Source organism: Canis lupus, chromosome 12, assembly GCF_003254725.2.
Source record: "Canis lupus dingo isolate Sandy chromosome 12, ASM325472v2, whole genome shotgun sequence".
NCBI lineage: Eukaryota > Metazoa > Chordata > Mammalia > Carnivora > Canidae > Canis > Canis lupus.
In genome coordinates, this window is record NC_064254.1 from 6,050,154 (window position 1) to 6,070,189 (window position 20,036).

The following is a 20,036-nucleotide window of genomic DNA, read 5'->3' on the forward strand; positions in this document are numbered from 1 at the left end:
GGCAGAGGGAGAAGCAGGCTCCATGCACCGGGAGCCCGAAGCAGGCTCCATGCACGGGGAGCCCGACGTGGGATTCGATCCCGGGTCTCCAGGATCGCGCCCTGGGCCAAAGGCAGGCAGCCAAACCGCTGCGCCACCCAGGGATCCCCCGTAATAGACATTTTAATAAATAGCTCTTGATTTACTGAAAGCATCTGAGTCCAGTTTACTTTTAACCAGGTCCTCTAATAGTCCTTGCCTGTTGGACTAGGTTTTTGTCCCATTTTGTCATGGTCTTTTAGTTTAGTCTTTTCTCTGTTTCACAGTGTGCTTATTTAATACTCTGAAGTGTTCATTTTGGCCAATCAATTGGACTTAAGAGGCACTTAAACTTAGTAATGGTGCCATCAGTTGCAGCACAGGAATTTCTAGTCTGACACACCATTTGAGACTTTCCTTTTGAGAATAGCATAATATAAGACTTGAAATTTACTTTTTGAGAAAGAAGGGGGGATTTTATTATTTTGTTTGTGTTAATCTTATTGCCTATATGAAGGAATATGTAGATTAATTTCACAGATGGATTTCAGAACTTTTTGTGTAACTGTGTTCTGAAACCTTTAGGCTTAGGAAGTATGTTTCCTCTTCAGTGTTGTTTCCAGCAAAATTTCCTATTGGAAGTTACGCTTTATAATACCACTCTTTATTTTATTTATTTTTTTAAAGATTTTATTTATTTATTCATGAGAGACACAGAGAGAGAGAGAGAGAGGCAGAGACACAGGCAGAGGGAGAAGCAGGCTCCGCGCAGGGAGCCTGATGTGGTACTCGATCCCAGGACTCCAGGATCACACCCTGGGCTGAAGGCAGGCGCTAAACCGCTGAGCCACCCAGGGATCCCCCTATAATGCCACTCTTTAAGCCAAGATCTAGTCTGTCATAAAGATCACTTGGACTGAGTCTTCTTTGAAAGCTATTTTTGTATACTCGAGGGAGGAAATTATGGAAAGATATCCAAAATTATACTAAAATCAGAGGGAAGGAACATAAGACAAAAAGCCTCGTGAGGTTTTTTTTTTCCTTAATTAGCTCATATATAGAAAGTTTTTAATTCCAGGTATAAATTAGGGTTGTTTTTCAAATGTCATCCAAAAAAAAAAAAAAAAAGGCATCAACAAAGCTTAAAAAAAAAAAGATGTTTCCAACACCCTTATCAGGAAGGTCCAGAGCACGTGAGGGAAAGATCCAGAGAAACTTGTCAGGCCAGTCTATGGTGCTTCCTCACATGCATCAGCCTCCTTTCTAGTCTTCCTCTCACTGCCTCCCTCAAGGTATCTTCTGCTCTTTGGCACACAGAGATGAAGTCAGCGGTGTTTAGCACCAAGCTGATGGTAGTTACTTTCTTTTCTCCCCATCCTATAAGGGAAATTTCCACAGGCTATTGAATTAAGAAGTGAGAGTTGTTGGACCATGATTCCTTATTCTCTAAATCAGAGTCTAATAATTCAAGAAACCTTAGCGTCTCATCAGCAAGCCTAACTGTTGGGTCTACTCCAAATGAATATTTTGCCTTGCAGATGGAAATAAAATGTACTCCTTGAAGCTCAGTTGTAAAGAGAAAGCATTGGAAGGGTGTGGTTTTAGCTCTAATGTTGTTGACTCTATTAAAAGTGCTGCTTTTACTTGTAAATGTGGATATTGATGCACCATATTTTCCTGCGTATAATCATTCTGGGAAGCTGTGGCCACGTAAAACTAATAGTATTTTGCATATAATTTGGGAGGAAACTAAAGAATGCATATATTATAAGGAGTAAATAGAAACATATTGGGGAGAATTAGGTACAAGAAATAGGAACTGGGCCTGCAAGAGGGCTAGAAAAGGAAAAAAATAAAGTTATTATTCCTAATGTCTTGGTACCAAAAAACAACTGCCTTTTATTCAAGATTGCTTAGTGATAACTTTGAAATAAATGTAGAGAGAATGGCATGACAGATCCAGCACCCTGAAGGAAGGCCCCCAAGCATATTATTTCCTACAGGCTGGCTTGTCTGTGTAACCTGTCATCTGTCCGTCTGTCCATCCCCCCCACCCCCTGGTCATCTGACACTTTTTGCAGTGGCCTTTTGAGAATGATGGAGGGCAATGCAGTGCTGATGTACCCGAGGCACCCCCACCAATGGTACTAGCTTTCCTCCTGACCTCTGGTACTTTTTCCTCTTGACTCCACCTGGGGAACTAAAGGCAACAGAAGTAAGGTTCTTTTTCTCGGTTCCAGCCTTGGATAGGAAACCCTGCTTCTGAATCCTCTTGATGCGAAAAATGAAGTGACTCTGTAGTGACTCATGTCATCCTCCCACTCTGTAGCAGAAAATAAATAAGCTGACACTTACTTAGTATTGACCGGATGCCAGACCTTGTTCAAAGGGTTTTCCATATGTTGCCTCATTTAATCTTTACAATATCCCTGTGAAGTAAGTTCTGGTTTTATGCCCGTTTTAAGGATGGAGACACCGAAGTACAGTGACATTAGGTCACTTGCCCAAAGTCCCAAGGCTAGTAAGTCGTGAAACCATGATTTGGCATCCTATCCTCAGAGTCTGAGCTCTTAGCTTCTGCTGGGGGTAGTGTGTAGCTACACAGTATACCTGAAGAATCTAGCTTTAAGTTTTATTTGGGGGGGGGGGGGAACGGTTGATTTTGGGGGGAAAAAAGGTTGATTTGGGAGTTCTGCACTCTGTCTCAGCTCACCAGAAGCTTTATTTCAGCTCCCTAGTGCCTGGAACAAGGTTTTGTGGCTGATACTACAGATCCAAAGATAAGCTAAGCTCTTGGCTCTTTAGAATTTTCCCAATCTAGTCTTTTCCTAGGCATTCAACCCAGCTCATCTTCCCAGTCTGCACCCTTATGGGTAATATTTGACTTGTTGTTTGAAACCTTTATCTTATTAACTCATAGTTTTCCCTTCTCAGTCAAATTCTCAGTTCTTGTTTTACCCCCCTCTGGCTCATATTTTTATATCCACTTTGATCTTACCAGCCATCCTCTTGATTTTTCACCCTACCATGGAATCGCTGAGTCTTAGAGCTAAAAAGGAACTTTAGCATGGATCTAGTGCATAACCCCATTTTGTAAAGAGCAAATGGAGGACAGGAGAGGGGAGGTAACTTGCTTACCCAACTCAAAATACCAAACTGGTACTTGAACCTTTGTTTCTTAACTCTAGTATTCTTTCCATCATGCCATACTGCCTGCTGTCTCACCCTCAGCCAAGCCAGGCTCCTGCATGTTCGGCCCAAATTATTTTGTTTACTTCAGGCATCTGTAATTTTTTTTGAAAAAGATTTTATTTTTAAGTAATATCTACATCTAACATGGGGCTCAAACCCATAACTCTGAGATAAGGAGTCACATGCTCTGCCGACTGGGCCAGCCAGGCACCCCTAGGCATCTATAATTTTTAATTATGACACCCATTTATACTGAGGAGACCTCATATACAGTGAGAAAGTGTATCTCTGTATCTGAACTGCATTGGAACTTCATGCATCCATGAACGTAGATCTTGTAGTATGAAGGAGTTGTGAGAATAGCAGATCATTCATGGACTTAGAACTAAGGACCTAATCAGAGTCTAGGCCAGTGCCTGAAGATGAAAAGTCAGACCTCAGGGAATATCCTATTCGTTTATTTGCAAATAAAATTTGAGGGGATAATAGCAACTGTGTCAAGCACCTACTGTATATCAGCGGCCATGTATTTTCTCAGTTGTCACAACAATCACAGAGTAGTTAACCATTGTTTCAAAGATGAAGAGACTGATGTGCCAGAGGATTGACCAAAGTCTCACAATTAGAGACCATTTTTTAAAAACAGAAATATAGTTGACACATGATAATTATGTTAGTTTCAGGTGTACAACACAGTGACTGAACAAGTCTGTATGTTATGTTGTGGTCACCACAAGGGTAGCTATCATCTGTCCCCATACTGTGCCGTTACATTACCATTGACTGGATTCCCTAAGCTGTGCCTTTCATCCCCGTGACTCATTCACTCCATAACTGGGAGTCTGTGTCTCCCAGTCTCCTTCACCCATTTTGCCTGTCCCCCCTCACTCCTCTTTCCTCTAGCAACCATCAGTTTGTTCTCTGTATTTATGGGTCTGTTGCTACTTTTTTTGTTTTTTTTTTAGATTCCACATGTAAGTGAAATCTTAGAGTATTTGTCTTTGCCTGACTTAATACTTCACTTAGCATAATTTACTCTCTAGGTTCATCTGTGTTGTCACAAATGGCAAGTTCTCATCCTTTTTATGATTGAGTAATATTCCTGTGTGTGTGTAATATGTGGGATTTCACTTCTCTGTCACACCTTTTTATTTATTTATTTATTTATTTATTTTTTTATTTTTTAATTTATTTACGATAGTCACAGAGAGAGAGAGAGGCAGAGGAAGAAGCAGGCTCCATGTACCAGGGAGCCCGACGTGGGATTCGATCCCGGGTCTCCAGGATCGCGCCCTGGGCCAAAGGCAGGCGCCAAACCGCTGCGCCACCCAGGGATCCCTGTCACACCTTTTTAAAATATAAAACAGCTAGTTTAAAGTTATTTGAAATAAAGAAACCTTAGACATTGAAAGTTGGGTGATGACCATCCCAACTTCTGCAGGCCTATCTGTCTGGTGCTACTCAAAGAGGGAATAGGTAGAAAGAGAGGACTAGAAAGAAGAGATACAGCATGTAAGGTGGCTGAAGAAGACCTGTGTACAGGAATGACATGGGATGGTCTGCTATGTGCTGTTGGCTATTTTCCAGGGAGAGATTTTGCTCACTTTGCAGTGTGATGGTTCCAGCCAGATGTATAGAGAATGCATCAGATGAAGCCTTTTCAGATAGATGGAGGCCAGATTGGGAGTGTGGGTACTTTTCCTTTTGCTGTTGGGGATTTTACGGGAAAGAGAAAAAGGAGCCCCAACCGTACACCCCCACATATACCCAGACAATTTATTACCTGGCCATTCCCCAATCCCTTCCCACAAAAATACAAGCACATTCTTTATCTACCTTGGTGATCTCAAGGCTGTAGAGAGATCAAAAGTAGCTCTTCCCCGTGAAGTTTGGCTTCCCTAATTCAGATGGATGGCATAAGCTACCCCCTTCCAGTGATCCTTTTTCCTCATCACTTCCCCTTTTCCTTTGCTGGCTACCAGCTTGGCCAGTGTCTCTGCTCCTGTCAGGTACCACTTCAGAGGCCTTCCCTTCTTCTAAGATGACTGAACTCTACATTTTGTAGTTGATATCCTCAGCTTAAGTTTTCATGGTCTTCAAAGAAATTTTTATTTGGAGAATACATGGGACACAAACAAAGACAATGAAGAGGTATAAGATTTTTATTGTTTTTTTTTTAAGATTTTTTATTATTTGAGAGAGAGCAAGAGTGAGAGAGATCAGAGGGGAAGCAGCAGACTCCCCACTGAGCAGAAAGCCTGATGCAGGGTTTGATCCCAGGACTGGGATCATGACCTGAGCTAAAGGCAGATGCTTAACCCACTGAGCCATCCAGGCACCCCTAAGATTTTTATTTTTAAAAATATACTTTTAATAAGGAAATTCCTCTTGATCCCTCTAATTCCTTTATGTAGCTAACTGCTGGTAATAATTTGATATACATACTCCTGAATTTTTCCATGGCTATATAGATAAGTATACTTAACATATATAAATGTAAGATATTTTGGTACATGCAACATAGGAAAAGCACTTATGTTCATACTTCCAGTGAGTACCACAGGTTGGATGGCTTAATACAACAGAAATTCTTCTCTCACACTTCTGTTAAGCGTGAAGTCCAAAATCAAGATGTTAGTAAGGCTATACTCCCTCTAGGGAGGATTCTTTTTTGCCTCTTCCAGCTATTGGTGGTTGCCAGTAATCTGTGGTGTTCCCTAGCTGTGGTAACATAACCCCATCTCTGTGTCCATCTTTATGTGGCCTTTTTTCCTCTGTGTGTCTTTGTGTGTCCTCTCATCTTTTTATAGGGATACCATTTAAATTAGATTTACTTCAGGATGACTTCATCTTAATTAGTTACATCTGCAAAGATCCTATTTCCAATTGTGGTCACATTCTGACATTCCAGAAGGACTTGAATTTTGGGAGATCTATTCAATGCAATATATACACTTTTCAGGATTTTATATTCTATTCGTGAATATCCCATAATTTAAGTTTCTAGAGAGGTTTTTTTTTGTCCTTTTTTTTTCTATTATAAAAAAAATGCACCTGGGACATTCATATATATAATTTTTATATACTTGTACTATTATTTCTGTAAGAAATTCTTAGAACAACTGGGCCAGGGATCCCTGGGTGGCGCAGCGGTTTGGCGCCTGCCTTTGGCCCAGGGCGCGATCCTGGAGACACGGGATCGAATCCCACGTCGGGCTTCTGGTGCATGGAGCCTGCTTCTCCCTCTGCCTGTGTCTCTGCCTCTCTCTCTCTCTCTCTCTCTCTCTCTGTGACTATCATAAATAAATAAAAAAATTTCAAAAAAATAAAAAAAATTATTAAAAAAAAAGAACAACTGTGCCAAAGGGCATGCACATTTTATTTATTTATTTAATTTTTTTGCACATTTTAGATTTTAATAAATACTACCCTAAATTGTCTTCATAAACTTATACTAATGTGTACTTTCATTAACAGCATATGTGCACTGGATATTGGCATTGTTTTGCCAGTTAGAAAACTAAAGAATGATATCTTATTTTAAGTTGCATTTCTTTGATTATTCTGGAGTTGGGTGTCTTTTTCATGTGTTTTATAAGCCATTTATATTTGTTTTTCTGTGAATTACTTATATCTTTTGCCCTTTTAATATTTTTTATTAAATAGGAGCTCTGGGGCACCTGGGTGGCTCAGTCAGTTAAGTGTCGGCCTTCAGCATGGATCGTGATCCAAGAGTCCTGTAATGGAGCCCTACATTGGGCCCCCTGCTCAGCAGGGAGTCTCTTTTTACTTCTGCTTCCCTCCTCTGCTCCGGCTCTCTTATTGTCTCTCAAATAAATAAATAAAATATTTAAATAAATAGTTCATTATACATTAGAGATGTTCTTTGCCTCATCTGCAAATATTGGCTCAATCTGCCCATTTTTTCTTCGTGGCATCTTGTTAGTGTCTTGCTTAGGAAGCCTTTATTTCTCCCAAAATTATAAGAATCATCTCATACTTCGCTCTATTTTTAAAAATTTGTTTTATCCATTTAAATCTTTATCTAGAATTTATTTCAGTGTATAGTGAAAAGGATCAAACTTTATTTTCTTCCAAATAGGTGGCTACTTGTCCCAACATCATTTACTGTATCTGTACTTTTTCCACTGAATTAAAATTGACCTTTATTACAAATTAAATATTCTCGTGTGTGTGTGTGTGTGTGTGTACTGGATATGTTTTGTTTTGTTTTTAAAGATTTTATTTATTCATGAGAGACAGAGAGAGAGGCAGAGACACAGGCAGAGGGAGAAGCAGGCTACATGCAGAGAGCTGGATGTGGGACTTGATCCGGGGACTCAGGATCATGCCCTGGGCCAAAGGCAGATGCTAAATCATTGAGCCACCCAGGGACCCCTATACTGGATTTGTTAACTGCATTCTTCATTTTTTTTTTTTTAAGATTTTATTTATTCATTCGTGAGAGAGAGAGAGAGAGGCAGAGACACAGGCAGAGGGAGAAGCAGGCTCCATGCAGGGAGCCCGATGTGGGACTCGATCCCAGGTCTCCAGGATCACGCCCTGGGCTGAAGGCAGGCACTCAACCGCTGAGCCACCCAGGGATCCCATCTTCATTTGGTTTTATTAAACTTTTTGTCTGTTACTTTATTAGAACATAGTTCTCATTATTTGCTATGGTTATGTTATATAAAGTCCCTGCCAACTTTTTGTCTGTTGCTTTATAAAATAATACAGTTGATTCTCATTATTTTCTGTAGTTATGTTCTGTAAAGTCCTGGCAAACAGTGAATTAGTGCATATTGACTTATTGCCCTTAGGGGAAATCAGAGTTAGGTTCCTGAGAATGTCTAGGTACATTTTCATCAATTGATGAATACTTGACTTTTGTTTTATGTATGTTTTTGTTTAAAGATACTTTATTTAATATAGATTGTTGGCTCATTAACATAGAGTTCACGGTCAACAGCACTATAACTCATGCCTAAAAAAAGCTTATCTAACAGGTGTATTTTCTCTGTAAGGCACATCACATAGCTTGCTTACACTTGGGAATGCTAGAGAGTACTTTCATTTGCACTATGCTCAGAGGCCCCTTTTTAATTAACAAACTACTTGTTGAGCAGTTTTGGGTTCACAGCAAAATTAAGCAGAAAGTACCGGGAGTTCCCATATGCCAGTATCCTCACAAATGATAGCCTCCTTGGGAACCATTCTAAACAGCAAAATCATAATAAAAATGCAAAGAATGTAACAGCACATAGCAAAAAGGACACTTGTTTACAGTTTGAGAGTTGCAATGAAAACCCACTTCAGCTAACCCACCTCAGCTAAGATTTGCCGCCCTGCATGGCTGGGGATGCCTGCAAAAGCACCACAAGAATTGATTGGGATTACAAATAAATTTCAGGGAATAGACAAATTCACAGATCGAAATCTGTAAATAGTGAAGTTTGCCTACACTCTTTTAATTACAGTGGCTTTATAGAATGCTGTTTTTACATCTAGAAGAGCAAATTCCTTGTTATTTTTTTCTTTTCCAAGAATTTATTTTCTTAAAGTTCAATAGTAGAAAGAGAAATAACCCAATTAAAAATGGGCAAAAGATTTGAATAGACATTTCTCCAAAAAGGATATGCAGATAATGGGAATGTAAAATAGTACAGCTGCTTTGGAAAACAGTTTGGCAGTTCCTCAGAAAATTAAACAGAGTTACCAAATGACCTAGTCATTCCACTCCTAGGTATGTACACAGAAGAATTGAAAACACATGTCCACAAAAACTTGCATGCAAATATTCACAGGAGTGTTGTCCATAGTAGCCCCAGGGTAAAAATGTAGTTTATCCATGTAATGGAATATTACTTGGCAATAGAAAGAAAAGGGCAACCAGTATGCATCGTAGGATGGATGAACCTTGGAAACAGGCTGAACGAAAGAAGCCAGACACAAATGACCATATATTGCACGATTCCATTTATTTGAAATACCAGAATAGGCAAATCCTTGGGGACTAAAAGATTAATGGTTGCTTAGGGCTGGCGGGAGAGGGGTTAGAATGGGAAAAGTGTCTTAATAGGTATAGGATATCTTTTTTTCTTTTTTTTTTTTTTTAATTCTTGAGAGACATAGGGAGAGAGGAAGAGACATAGGCAGAGAGAGAAGCAGGTTCCATGCAGGGAGCCCAATGTGGGACTCCATCCTGGGACTTAAGGATCACACCCTGGGCTGAAGGCAGGTGCTCAACTGCTGAGCCACCCAGGCATCCTGGTATAGGATATCTTTTTAAGGTGATGAAAATGTTTTAATATTATGTAATGGTTTTAATATTAGGTAATAGTGATAGTTATTACAGTTCTGTGGATATACTAAAAGCCACTAAATTATACAGTTTTTTTTTTAAACTTTATTCATTTGAGAGAAAGAGAGAGCATGAGGAGGGGAGAAGGGCAGAGGGAGAGGGAGAAGCGGGCTCCCCACTGAGCTGGGAGCCTGACGCGGGACTCCATCCCAGGACCCTAGCTGAAGGCAGATGCTTAACCAACTGAGGCGCCCCTATATGGTTTATGTTGTTTTTTTTAAGATTTGTTTATTTGAAAGTGTGAGCAGGGGGAGGGGCAGAGGGAGAATCTCAAGCATACCCCCCACTGAGTGCAGAGCACAACTCTAGGGCTCAGTCTCAGGACCCTGAGATCATGACCTGAGCTAAAGCCAAGAGTTGGCCTCTTAACTGACTGAGCCACTCAGGTGCCGCTGAATTGTGTACTTTAAGTGAATTAATTTTATGGTCTGGGAATTAAATCTCAATAAAACTGGGGGTTTTTTTGTTTGTTTTTTCAAAGATTTTATTTATTCACGAGAGAAGCAGAGACACAGGCAGAGGGAGAAGCAGGCTCCATGCGGGGAGGGGAGCCCGACATGGGACTTGATCCTGGGTCTCCAGGATCACACCCTGGGCCAAAGGCAGGCACTAAACCACTGAGCCCCCCAGGCTGCCCCTAAAACTGTTTTGTTTTTTTTTTAAATTATTTATTATTCCTGAGAGACACAAAGAGAGGCAGAGACCACATGGAGAAGCAGGCTCCATGCAGGACCTGATCCCAGGACTCCATGATCACGCCCTGAACCAAAGGCAGGCACTCAACCACTGAGCCGCCCAGGCGTCCCTAAATCTGTTTTTTTAAAATGTTTTACCTATAGAGAGAAAGCAAAATAATGCCCTTTCCCTCCTGCCTGCCCTCTTCATGCCCAGCATGGAGAGAGGCTTGAGCCATCCAGTGACCTATGAGTAGTCAGGGGTGAGGGTCCTCAGGTCTGCCATCTGCCCAGGGTCTAATACGTGGGCTCTTACTGTACTCTCTAATGGTATCTGTCCCCAAGGGGGGGTGTCCTCAATAGCTCTGAAGCAGGGACCATACTTTGTAAGTCATTTGTATTACCAAGGATGCCTTCTGTCCCTGAAATTATTTCTGGAGTTAATTTGGGCAGGGGATGGATTGTTGCATTGCTGTTCTCACACATTTACTTTTCTAGATGAACTTCAGAATGAGATTATCACAGCCCCAACCCTCCACCCAACCTTGACCAGTAAGAAACTCTGATGGGAGGCTATCCAAGTTCTACTAAATATATATTTGGGGAAACTTGGCCTCTCTATAATACCTAGTCTTCCTGCCCAGGATCATGGTATGATATGTTTATTTATTCAGGTCTTATTTTATGTCCTCCAGTCAAATTCTATAGTTTTACCTTTCCTGTGAAACTGATTACTAGTTAGGAATGAGGCCATTTTCCTTTTCAGTTTTGAAATGACTGTGGTGAGGAGAGAAAGAAGTAATTGATGTTTGTGTGTCTAGATGTGTATATCTCACATTCTGACACCTTATTGAATCATCTTTGTAGTACTCTAGTCTTTCTTTTTCTTTCCTGATCTTTCTTTTCCAGAGTTTTCTTCCTCCACCTGCTTTTCAGGGCATTTCTACCTAGAAATCCCAAGAGTGTCTGAAAAGCTCAGAATGAAACTGAAATTAAATAAATAAGTCATAGTTAAAATAATCTCTCCATGCTCTTAGGTTCAGAACCACATGCTGCCAGCCCTTGAAGCACCTTTGTGTGAACCAAGAGAACATACCCCTTTATCCTGACACTTGACTCATCTCCTGGAAAAATCGCTGCAATTAACTGATTTAGTTGGAATAGGACACATGCCTGCAGGAACATGGCATGATAAATCTGTGGGTCTCCAGCATGTCCTGCATTCAGGCTCTCTTAGGCAAGGTATGCTCGGGCAGTCTCAGCACACAAGCATTCTTGTAGCGCTGCTTAGATCTATAGATTGTACTGTCGCTGCCTCAGTTTACCTCTCATTATATGTCCCCTCTCATCACAGTATAACTTCCACCCCTCTAACAAGAGGACAAAAACAAAGTACAACCTGGTCTTTCTCTTCCAAGCCTCTCTCTCCTCAAACACTTTATACACAGCCCACAATAACATTCCTAAAGCATTGGAAACCCCTACCCAAAGGCTTTTGCTGGTTCCTTGTTTTGCTCAGAGTCAGAATTGCTTCATGCCCTGCAGGGGGCTTCTCAACCTTCCTCAGCAGCTACTTTGGCAGATACTTTTCATTTTCGCCCTCACCCCTTCTGTGGTCTTCCCAGCACACTCTGGTGCCTTGATAACTCCTATTGCCCCTCAGTCTCCACTTGCTCGTCTGTAAAGGGAGAAGAGCAATGCCTTCTCAATAGTTATACAGTAAAAAATAAATGATAGATGCGAACATGACCAGCACGGCCTGACACTTAGCACATCTATTTCCTTTCCCCTTCCTTCCTCTGAACTCCCTCACAAGGACTTTGGAAACTGAAATGCTGTACAATTATAACATATTGTTAGGATTATTTATGCCTCGTTGTATGTCCATTACCCAAAGTGCTTATATTTGGGCAAGAAATCTTCATATTTGATCTCTAATGAAGGACATTTGAAAATATTCCAGAAGAGGTACACCTGGGTAGCTGAGTCAGTTAAGCATGCAACTCTCAGTTTTGGCTCAGGTCATGATCTCAGGGTTGTGAGATGGAGCCTGAGTCAGGTTCTGTGCTGGGCAGAGAGCCTGCTTAAGGTTCTTTCTCTCCCTCTCCCTCTGCTCCTGCCCCATCGTTTCAATGTTTCTCTCTCTCAAAAAAAAAAAAAGAATCCGGAAGGAAAAAATAAGCGTAACTTTGTAGCCTTGATGTGCCACCTGAAACAGGTGCCACAGAAGGGTTTCTGGCTGTCCCAGGAGGCCCCTGGAAGGATAAGGGTGGCAGTCTGCCCACAGCTGAGGCACATGAGAAAGGGAGGTGGCAGCTGTCCCAAGGAAACACAGGTTCTGTCTGCAAGAGATGAAGGGTGTTTGGAGGGTGTGCTCAGGAGACAAGCTGAGAACAAACGCAGTCCTTCCCTGGTGGGGATTTCCTCCACCCCACTACTGTTGCTTTAAGAAAACAAGGAGAAAAAAAAAAGAAAAGAAAACAGGGAAAAAGCACTTGCTGTCGACTACAGCAAATGTGTTGTGGTTAAGAGTCAGTTTCCAAGTGCGTTTATTGGTTCAGCGAATTGACTTCATCTCAGCCACATCTGGTGGTCTGTGTGTCGTTTATTCAGGCCTTCTCCTGACTTGATTTCCATTGGGCTTTAATGAGAAAACATTTGTGAAAATTTTGGATCCAAATTAGAGTTTATCATAAGCACATATCTCAGAGAACACATATGAAACCCAGAGTGGAACAGAAAGCAAACAAGAAATAATGCAATAACATTAGAAACAGAATAGAGTCAGAAGGAAGGAACACAGGGAAACTGAGAAGGGCTGTCTGGAGAGGACGAGCCAACTCTTCCTTCAGCAGAGGACCAGCCAGAGAACGAAGACAGAGGCAACTAGCACTCACATCAAGGACTGATGAGCCGTTCTTCCCTTGCTCACCAACCCTTAGTCCTTGGGAGTAGACACCATGGTCAGTAGGCCCTACCCACACCCGAGCTGGGACAGAGCACTGTCTTTTTTTTTTTTTTTTTTTTTTAAGATTTATTTGAGAGAGAGCAGAATGGGCTTGCGGGGGGCAGGAGCAGAGAAAGAATCTCAAGCAGACTCCCCACTGAACACAGAGCCCATCCAGGCCTGATCCCACGGCCCTGAGATTATGAGCTGAAACCAAGAGTCACATGCTTAACCGACTGAGCCACCCAGGTGCCCCACGGAGCACTGTCTTAATGGGCACATGCAATTCACTTTACACCAGAGATGGGCCTGTGAGAAGTCCTGTTTCCTCTCCATCCTTTCTCTCTGCCCTCTTTTCTCATTCTTTCCCAGAGTCATCCTGGCCTCCACTTCAAGAAAACACGCAGTGGGGCTCATCACTGATGGTGGGACCACCCTTTCTACCTGCCCCGCCTTTATGTGCTATAGACTTTCAGACATGTGGGTCACTGGGTAGAAAACAGTGGAAGATGGGCAGCTCTGGTGGCGCAGCGGTTTGGCACCACCTGCAGCCTGGGGTGTGATCCTGGAGACCGGGGATCGAGTCCCACATCGGGCTCCCTGTATGGAGCCTGCTTCTCCCTCTCCCTCTGCCTGTGTTTCTGCCTATCTCTCTGTGTCTATGAATAAATAAAATCTTAAAAAAAAAAAAAGAAAACAGTGGGAGAGCTGTATCTCCAGCCACATGTCACTGAGTATCTTCTCCAACTGGCTGACATTGTTGATTGGACTTAGGAGATACATGTACATATTAAAAAATATTTTTGACAAAATGTAGAATATACAGAAGAACATACCTCTTCCACCCACTCCCATCCCTATGTCCTCTACTCCCTCTTCAGAGGCTACTTTAAAAAAAAAAAAAGATTTATTTAAGAGAGAGAGAGAGTGCACAAGCAGAGGTAGTGGCAGGCAGATGGAGAGAGAGAAGCTGATTCTCCGCAGAGCTGGGAGCCTGATGTTGGGGCTCGATCCCAGGACCCTGGGATCATTACCTGAGCCAAAGGCATACGCTCAACCAACAGAGCCACTCAGGTGCCCTGAGGCTACTTATTTCATATGTACCTTTTCAGAGGTGATTCAGTGCTCATCATTGTTAGCTTTTAAAAATTCAGGATGCCTGTGTGGCTCAGCGGTTTAGCGCCTGCCTTCGGCCCAGGGCCCAGGGCGTGATCCTGGACACCCAGGATCGAGTCCCGCGTCAGGCTCCCTGCATGGAGCCTGTTTCTCCCTCTTTGCCTGTGTCTCTGCCTCTCCCCCTGAGTCTCTCATTAATAAAATAAATTTAAAAATATTTTTTAAAAATTTTCATCTTTTTTACTTAAATTGCTGAGGCTGAAGATTTACCTGCTGTGTTCTTTCTGTATCTGGCTTCTCCATATCCCTTCCTCTTAGACTTTGACCCTTGGTGGACAAACAGCTGTGAGCAGAATGAGTCCAACCCCATCCCTGCCAACTGCACTGGCTGTGCCCAGAAATTACCCCTCAAGGTAATGCTCCTGGAAGATACCCCGAAGAAATTTGAGAGATTCCATCCTCTGGTGATCAAGGTGAGCAAGAAGCCTGATTGTCCACTGATAGATATCTGTTTAATGGAGACCTGAGTGGCTCAGTGATTGAGCGTCTGCTTTCGGCTCAGGGTGTGATCCCTGGGTCCTGGGATCGAGTTGCTCATTGGGCTCCCAACAGGGAGCCTGCTTCTCCCTCTCCCTGTGTCTCTGCCTCTCTCTCTCTGTGTCTCTCATGAATAAATAAAGTCTTAAAAAAAGATTATCTGTTTAAAATGGCTAGAAAGCATCAAGCTCTGACATTGCTGAGAAGTAATCCTGTGTTGTTTTTTCCTTGCTTTTGTTTTCTGCCTTGCCAAGACCGGACAGCTCTTGTTATCAGAGGAGCTTCAGCATTTCCTGTGCTGGTATCCTGAAGTAACAGAAGGCTTCAATGAAGGGTTTTTCACCAAGTGGTGGCGCTGCTTTCCCGAACGGTGGTTCCCATTTCCTTATCCATGGTGAGTGTGGAAAAGGGCACTTAGCCAACATGTGGTAGAAAGGGGGCAGACCAGACATCAAAACAGTACTAGCCACCACTGAGAGCTCCCATGCCTTGTGCCAGGTAAGCACTCTCCAGTACACTCTTCAAGTCAAATGATACTCAGGAGCTCACTGTTGAAAACTCATCAATGAGGAATAAAGAGGATGAATCAAAAGAGGTGTCTCCAGAAGGCTGTCACCATGAGTGGATATTGAGCTTGCCTAATACAATTTTATTCTGAGTACATGTTTAGCATTTGTTTGTACAGAATGCTCCTGAGTGTTGAGGGCTAATGAGAAAGCATGAATAATAGAAGGGAAACTTCATTTCCTGGCACTTGTTTGTGCCAGGCTGTGTGCCTTAGTCGTTAGTATCTGTTCCTCACTAATGATGCTCATAATAGCTCCAGGAAGTAGGAATTATCATTGTCATTTTTCAGATCAGTTAAGTACCTTGCTTAAGGTTACCCAGCCAGGATTAAAATCCAGGTCTGTCTCCTTCTTCCTTTCTGTGTCCAGTAGAAGACATGGTTGGGGCACCTGGGTGACTCAGTTAAGCGTCCGACTCTTGATTTCAGCTCAGGTCATGATCTCAGGGTTTTGAGACTGAGCCTCCCATCAGGCTCCCTGCTCAGCGAAGAGTCCACTTCTCTCCCTCTGCCCCTCCCCCTGCTTGTGCTCACTCTCTAAAAAAAAATAAAATCTAAAAAAAAGAAATAAAACCTAGTCCATTTCTTAGGGTGAAAGTTGCTCTCTAGAAAAAAGAGGAAAGCCAGTTTCCATCTAGAACCTTTCCAAGAGAGAATTAAAATTGGATTTTTTTGCCTTCTTGTTAGCTAATTTCTCAGTGCTTGTCTTTTTAAAAATTTGCCATTTATATGCATGATCGAATACTCTAGTTAAGCTAGTCAGGCATCCCACTGCATGCCATACCACCTTAGAAGAAAGTTCATGATTTTTGTCCTCCTTCTACTCCCCCCTCCTGTTCTCCCGCCTGGCCTACTGTGTAGTTTACTTCAGTCTCTTTTCCAAGATGAAATGAATGGACCATTTCTTTCCTTCCTCTATATGTTGTTTTAGCTGGATTTTATAAACACCCCACCCACACGTACAAATTAGGGCTGTGGAGTTTTGTGTGTATGTGTGCGTGTCACAATTAATTGATTTGGCATGACTGTTCTTCACAAACCTAATACTTGAGATATTGTCCTGATATTTTTCCCTGTTTACCTACCACCCACAGTTTTCCCACCCTTGCTTAGCTCTCTGTTAGTCATGGAGATAGAGGCTGGCTCGCCCAGCTGAATTACTTTTGTCTCTTTCAAACTTTTACAGGAGAAGACCTCTAAACAGATCACACATTTTACGCGAGCTTTTTCCTGTTTTCACCTACCTACCATTTCCAAAAGATGCCTCCTTAAAAAAGTGCTTCCTTCTTCAACCGGAACCTATTGTGGGTAGTAAGGTAGGACATTTTTGAGAGGACTTGGGTCTAGAATTTTCCTCTTTTGGCACCTGGTCTGATGTCATAATCCCTCCCTTCCTTGCATGTCAACCCAGAGGGTGAATTAAAGGGACACCCACATAATCTAAAGTTCTCTCCCCTGCAGTGGCCCACCCTTTTATGAAGGCATGCTTACCGAAAGTCTGGTTACCTTGCAAATCTGTTTCCTGCCCTTGACACCTAAGATCAAGCTGCTTTTCTACATTAGGAAGTAAAATCCTGAAATTTGAAGGGACCCAAGCTGTAGCTAGTCTGAGTTCCCTACGTCAAAGGAGAAAGCAGGCAAGCTGGAAATGAGTAGCCCAACTTACTCATTTTGTGGATAAGGACACTGAGCCCCAGAGAAAGTAAATGATTTGCCCAAGGACACAGCAAGTTAACAGGAAGGCTCTACCCCGCCCCCATCCCCAGGTTCACTTTCCCCAGAAATAAATGAGAAACCTCAAGTGGAGAACTGGGAAAAGCAAAAAGCTTGAGAGGTTTGGGGATAAAAGGGTTGACAGGATATGCCCAAGGCAGGCCAACCAGTTTGGGTAGCAACACTTCTTACTCAAGTCCATGGCCAAGTACCCAGAGCCCACATTTACCTCTCTGGGGCCGGTGGACTGGGTAAAGCTGTTCTGTGTTGTGTCTGTTTACTTTTCTCTGAATTGCTTTCTTGTTAAATCTCATTCCCAAGGAAGGTTTTTGAATTTAGGTTGGTTTGGAAGAATTAAAAGGATGAAATTTCCCAAACTGTGACCCTTACCAACTCCGAGTTGTGTTTTCACCCTCCCAATACTATTCTTTGGCTCCAAACTTGCTGAATCGTATTAAAGGAATTTCAAAGCCTATAAAAACAAGCATTTTGTCTAGAAGTAAGAACTTCTGTCTGCCAGCAGTAGGGTGGAGGTGTTGGGCTCTTGCCTCAGATTTTAGAGAAGTTTATTCTGCTGTCCCCATCTAGAACTCAGGGCCCTAGTATGATTTCATCTTCACAATTATGATATAATTCTGGGCGAGAGCTTTTATCTTTATCTTGATTTTCCCACTTGAATCTGAAGTTAATTTCACCAGTCTGCTTAATAGGGACACCAAGAATCTCAGCCAAAAGGGTAAATACTAAGTTACTCAGACGCCTATCAGAGTCATCTTGTGGTACTCAAGCATGTTTTCGGAAGGGGAGTGGTCCAAATAGGCAAAAATCCTGAGAGTCTTGTTTCTTAGAGCATCTGCTCCCCGCCTTGGCCCAGGCTCTCCTTTCTCTACAGCCTTGTTACTCCACCCTGTTGTCCATATCCCTGAGCTCTCAACCCTGGTAAAGTCATATGTCTGTGGGCCTCGGATCCCAGAGTCAACCTTGGGATAGAAGATAAGAAGTGGGGATCCAATCATAAGAGGTGAGGGGCTCCAAGGCCCACTTCACCCAGTTCACAGTGTTGCCTGGGGGGTTGGCCTGCTCCATCCTGTTATTTGGTTCTTCCCATCCTGGGTATAGAGGCACAGGGTCCTGCCCCCTCTCTGCCCTGTATGAAGAACTGCATTTATTTGGTTTTGGTCTCCTGGGATTTCCTTAAGACTGTAGGGCCTCTGCCCATCAATTGCAAGCCACTAGCCTGCCTTAGTCTTCCTGCTGTCACCACAGTGGCAGTTGAATGGCTCTGGTGTTGCCACGGAAACGGAGTCCTGGCCAGGGCCTGCAGGAGCAAGAAAAATGGGGTTTGGGGACAGGAGAAGATGGGGCCAAAAACAAGGCTCTGGAAGGCCTCAGTACTAAACCAGGACGTGGCCCGGGGAGTCAGACTTCAGACCCTTTCATTATATGGACATAGAAAGGCTCTTCCTGGAGGGCCTAGGGAGGGGAAGCCCTAGAGGTTTTCTCTCACTATCTAGGTAGGAAGAAATGCCTGAGCAAGACCAGCCTAGCCTCTCCCTTTGTTTGTGTTTGTTTGTTTGTTTGTTTGTTTTTAGCCTCTCCCTTTGTTCCTGCTCCCTGTCTACTGGCACCAGGGTTCGCAGCCATACTGACCACACATTAAGTGCAGGTTGCACTTAATGCCCAATGGTGGTGGTAGTCTGCCCTCATAAGTGCAGTAGGTAACCTGTGCAGGTGCACAGGCTGGTTGCCTCCTTAATACTCAAAATCTAAGCCCAGTCTTACCGTCATTAGTTTTTAATCAGCAGTATGATATCTCTGTTCACCTACGTCTTGCCAGAAAGTGTGAACCTGAACTTCCTGCTGTTCGATTCTCATCGAAACCCTGGCAATATTACTTCTGTAATATTCCATGGAACATGCCCAAAGATATGCAGACTCTGAAAAGTCTGAATCCAACCAGACCCTCAGAAGATTGTGTACTTAGACCACTATGTGTTGGCCTCTCCTAGACTTCTGTTAAATTGTACCTAGATAATTTGCCTTTGGCCTACTTTGGAGCTGTGGCTAGAAATAGCCATGAATTATGAAGCTCATGCTTGATCTGTATTAGGGCTGGTGTTGAAGATGTCTCCCACTAAATCACAGTGTCTCTTTAGGAGAACACACAGAAGGGATTTTAACCCGGTCTCAGTACTAGGAGATGCCAGGCTTAGGAGAAACTTTGTTTTTGTCATTCAGGCATAATTGTGAATTGTGTCATTGGTTCCGTTTTCCTTTTTGTTTAGGCTGCTAGAAAAGTCAGAGACATATATATAATTTTGTATGTTACTCTCCCATGCCACTGAGTTTTATTTTGTTTCCTTTTCCTTCTCCCTTTTTTTCCTCCAGATGCATAGGATGCATGACCTGTTTATCATTGGCAGCGGTGAGGCCATGTTGCAGTTCATCCCTCCCGTCCAGTGCCGAAGACATTGCCAGTCTGTGGCGATGCCACTAGAGCCAGGGGATATTGGTAGGTGGGGCCCCCAGAGGGCAAGGTCAGTCACAAGATCTTTGTAGTTTTTAACTCAAAAAATATTGTGAAAATTAAATGTGGTCTTCACAAAGTTTCAATTAGGTAGAGTCAAAACTAGCATTCTTTTACGGATACAGTTAATATTTATACTTAAGTAGAACAATATGCTAAGGAGGAAACGTAGCACAGAGAAATGCCTTGTATATACATTTAGAATGGATGATGTGTCCATCGATCTTAGAAATTTCAAGTTAGAAGGCATTATGGAAAATACTTATAGCAGTCCTTTATTTTACAGATGAGGAAATTGAGACCCAGACCATCTCAAGTTCCCACCATCAGCTAGGCAAAGCTTTAAGTGTCTCCTTCAACAGAGTCAGGCCAGGGGAGGTACAATT

At 42.7% G+C, this 20,036-nt stretch overlaps 1 protein-coding gene and 1 long non-coding RNA gene across 12 annotated transcripts in view; one reads left to right on the forward strand and one right to left on the reverse strand.

Annotated features, from left to right (window-relative positions):
- C12H6orf89 (chromosome 12 C6orf89 homolog) overlaps positions 1–20,036 on the forward strand; it is a 65,356-nt gene that overhangs the window by 13,812 nt on the left and 31,508 nt on the right. For all 11 annotated transcript variants that reach the window (XR_007401425.1, XR_007401424.1, XR_007401429.1 and 8 more), the window contains 4 exons: positions 14,627–14,781; positions 15,100–15,239; positions 16,597–16,726; positions 19,512–19,635. Coding sequence is in view for 4 of the 11 variants with exons in the window: in XM_035697386.2 (XP_035553279.2) it covers positions 14,627–14,781; positions 15,100–15,239; positions 16,597–16,726; positions 19,512–19,635 (549 nt within the window). In the remaining 7 variants the exon portion in view is untranslated. The remainder of the gene's footprint in view (positions 1–14,626; positions 14,782–15,099; positions 15,240–16,596; positions 16,727–19,511; positions 19,636–20,036) is intronic.
- On the reverse strand, positions 12,778–16,797 carry LOC112641502 (uncharacterized). Its single transcript, XR_003124666.3, has 2 exons — positions 16,659–16,797; positions 12,778–12,886 (listed from the first exon to the last, which is right to left on the reverse strand). It is a non-coding gene; the product is annotated as an uncharacterized LOC112641502 (long non-coding RNA).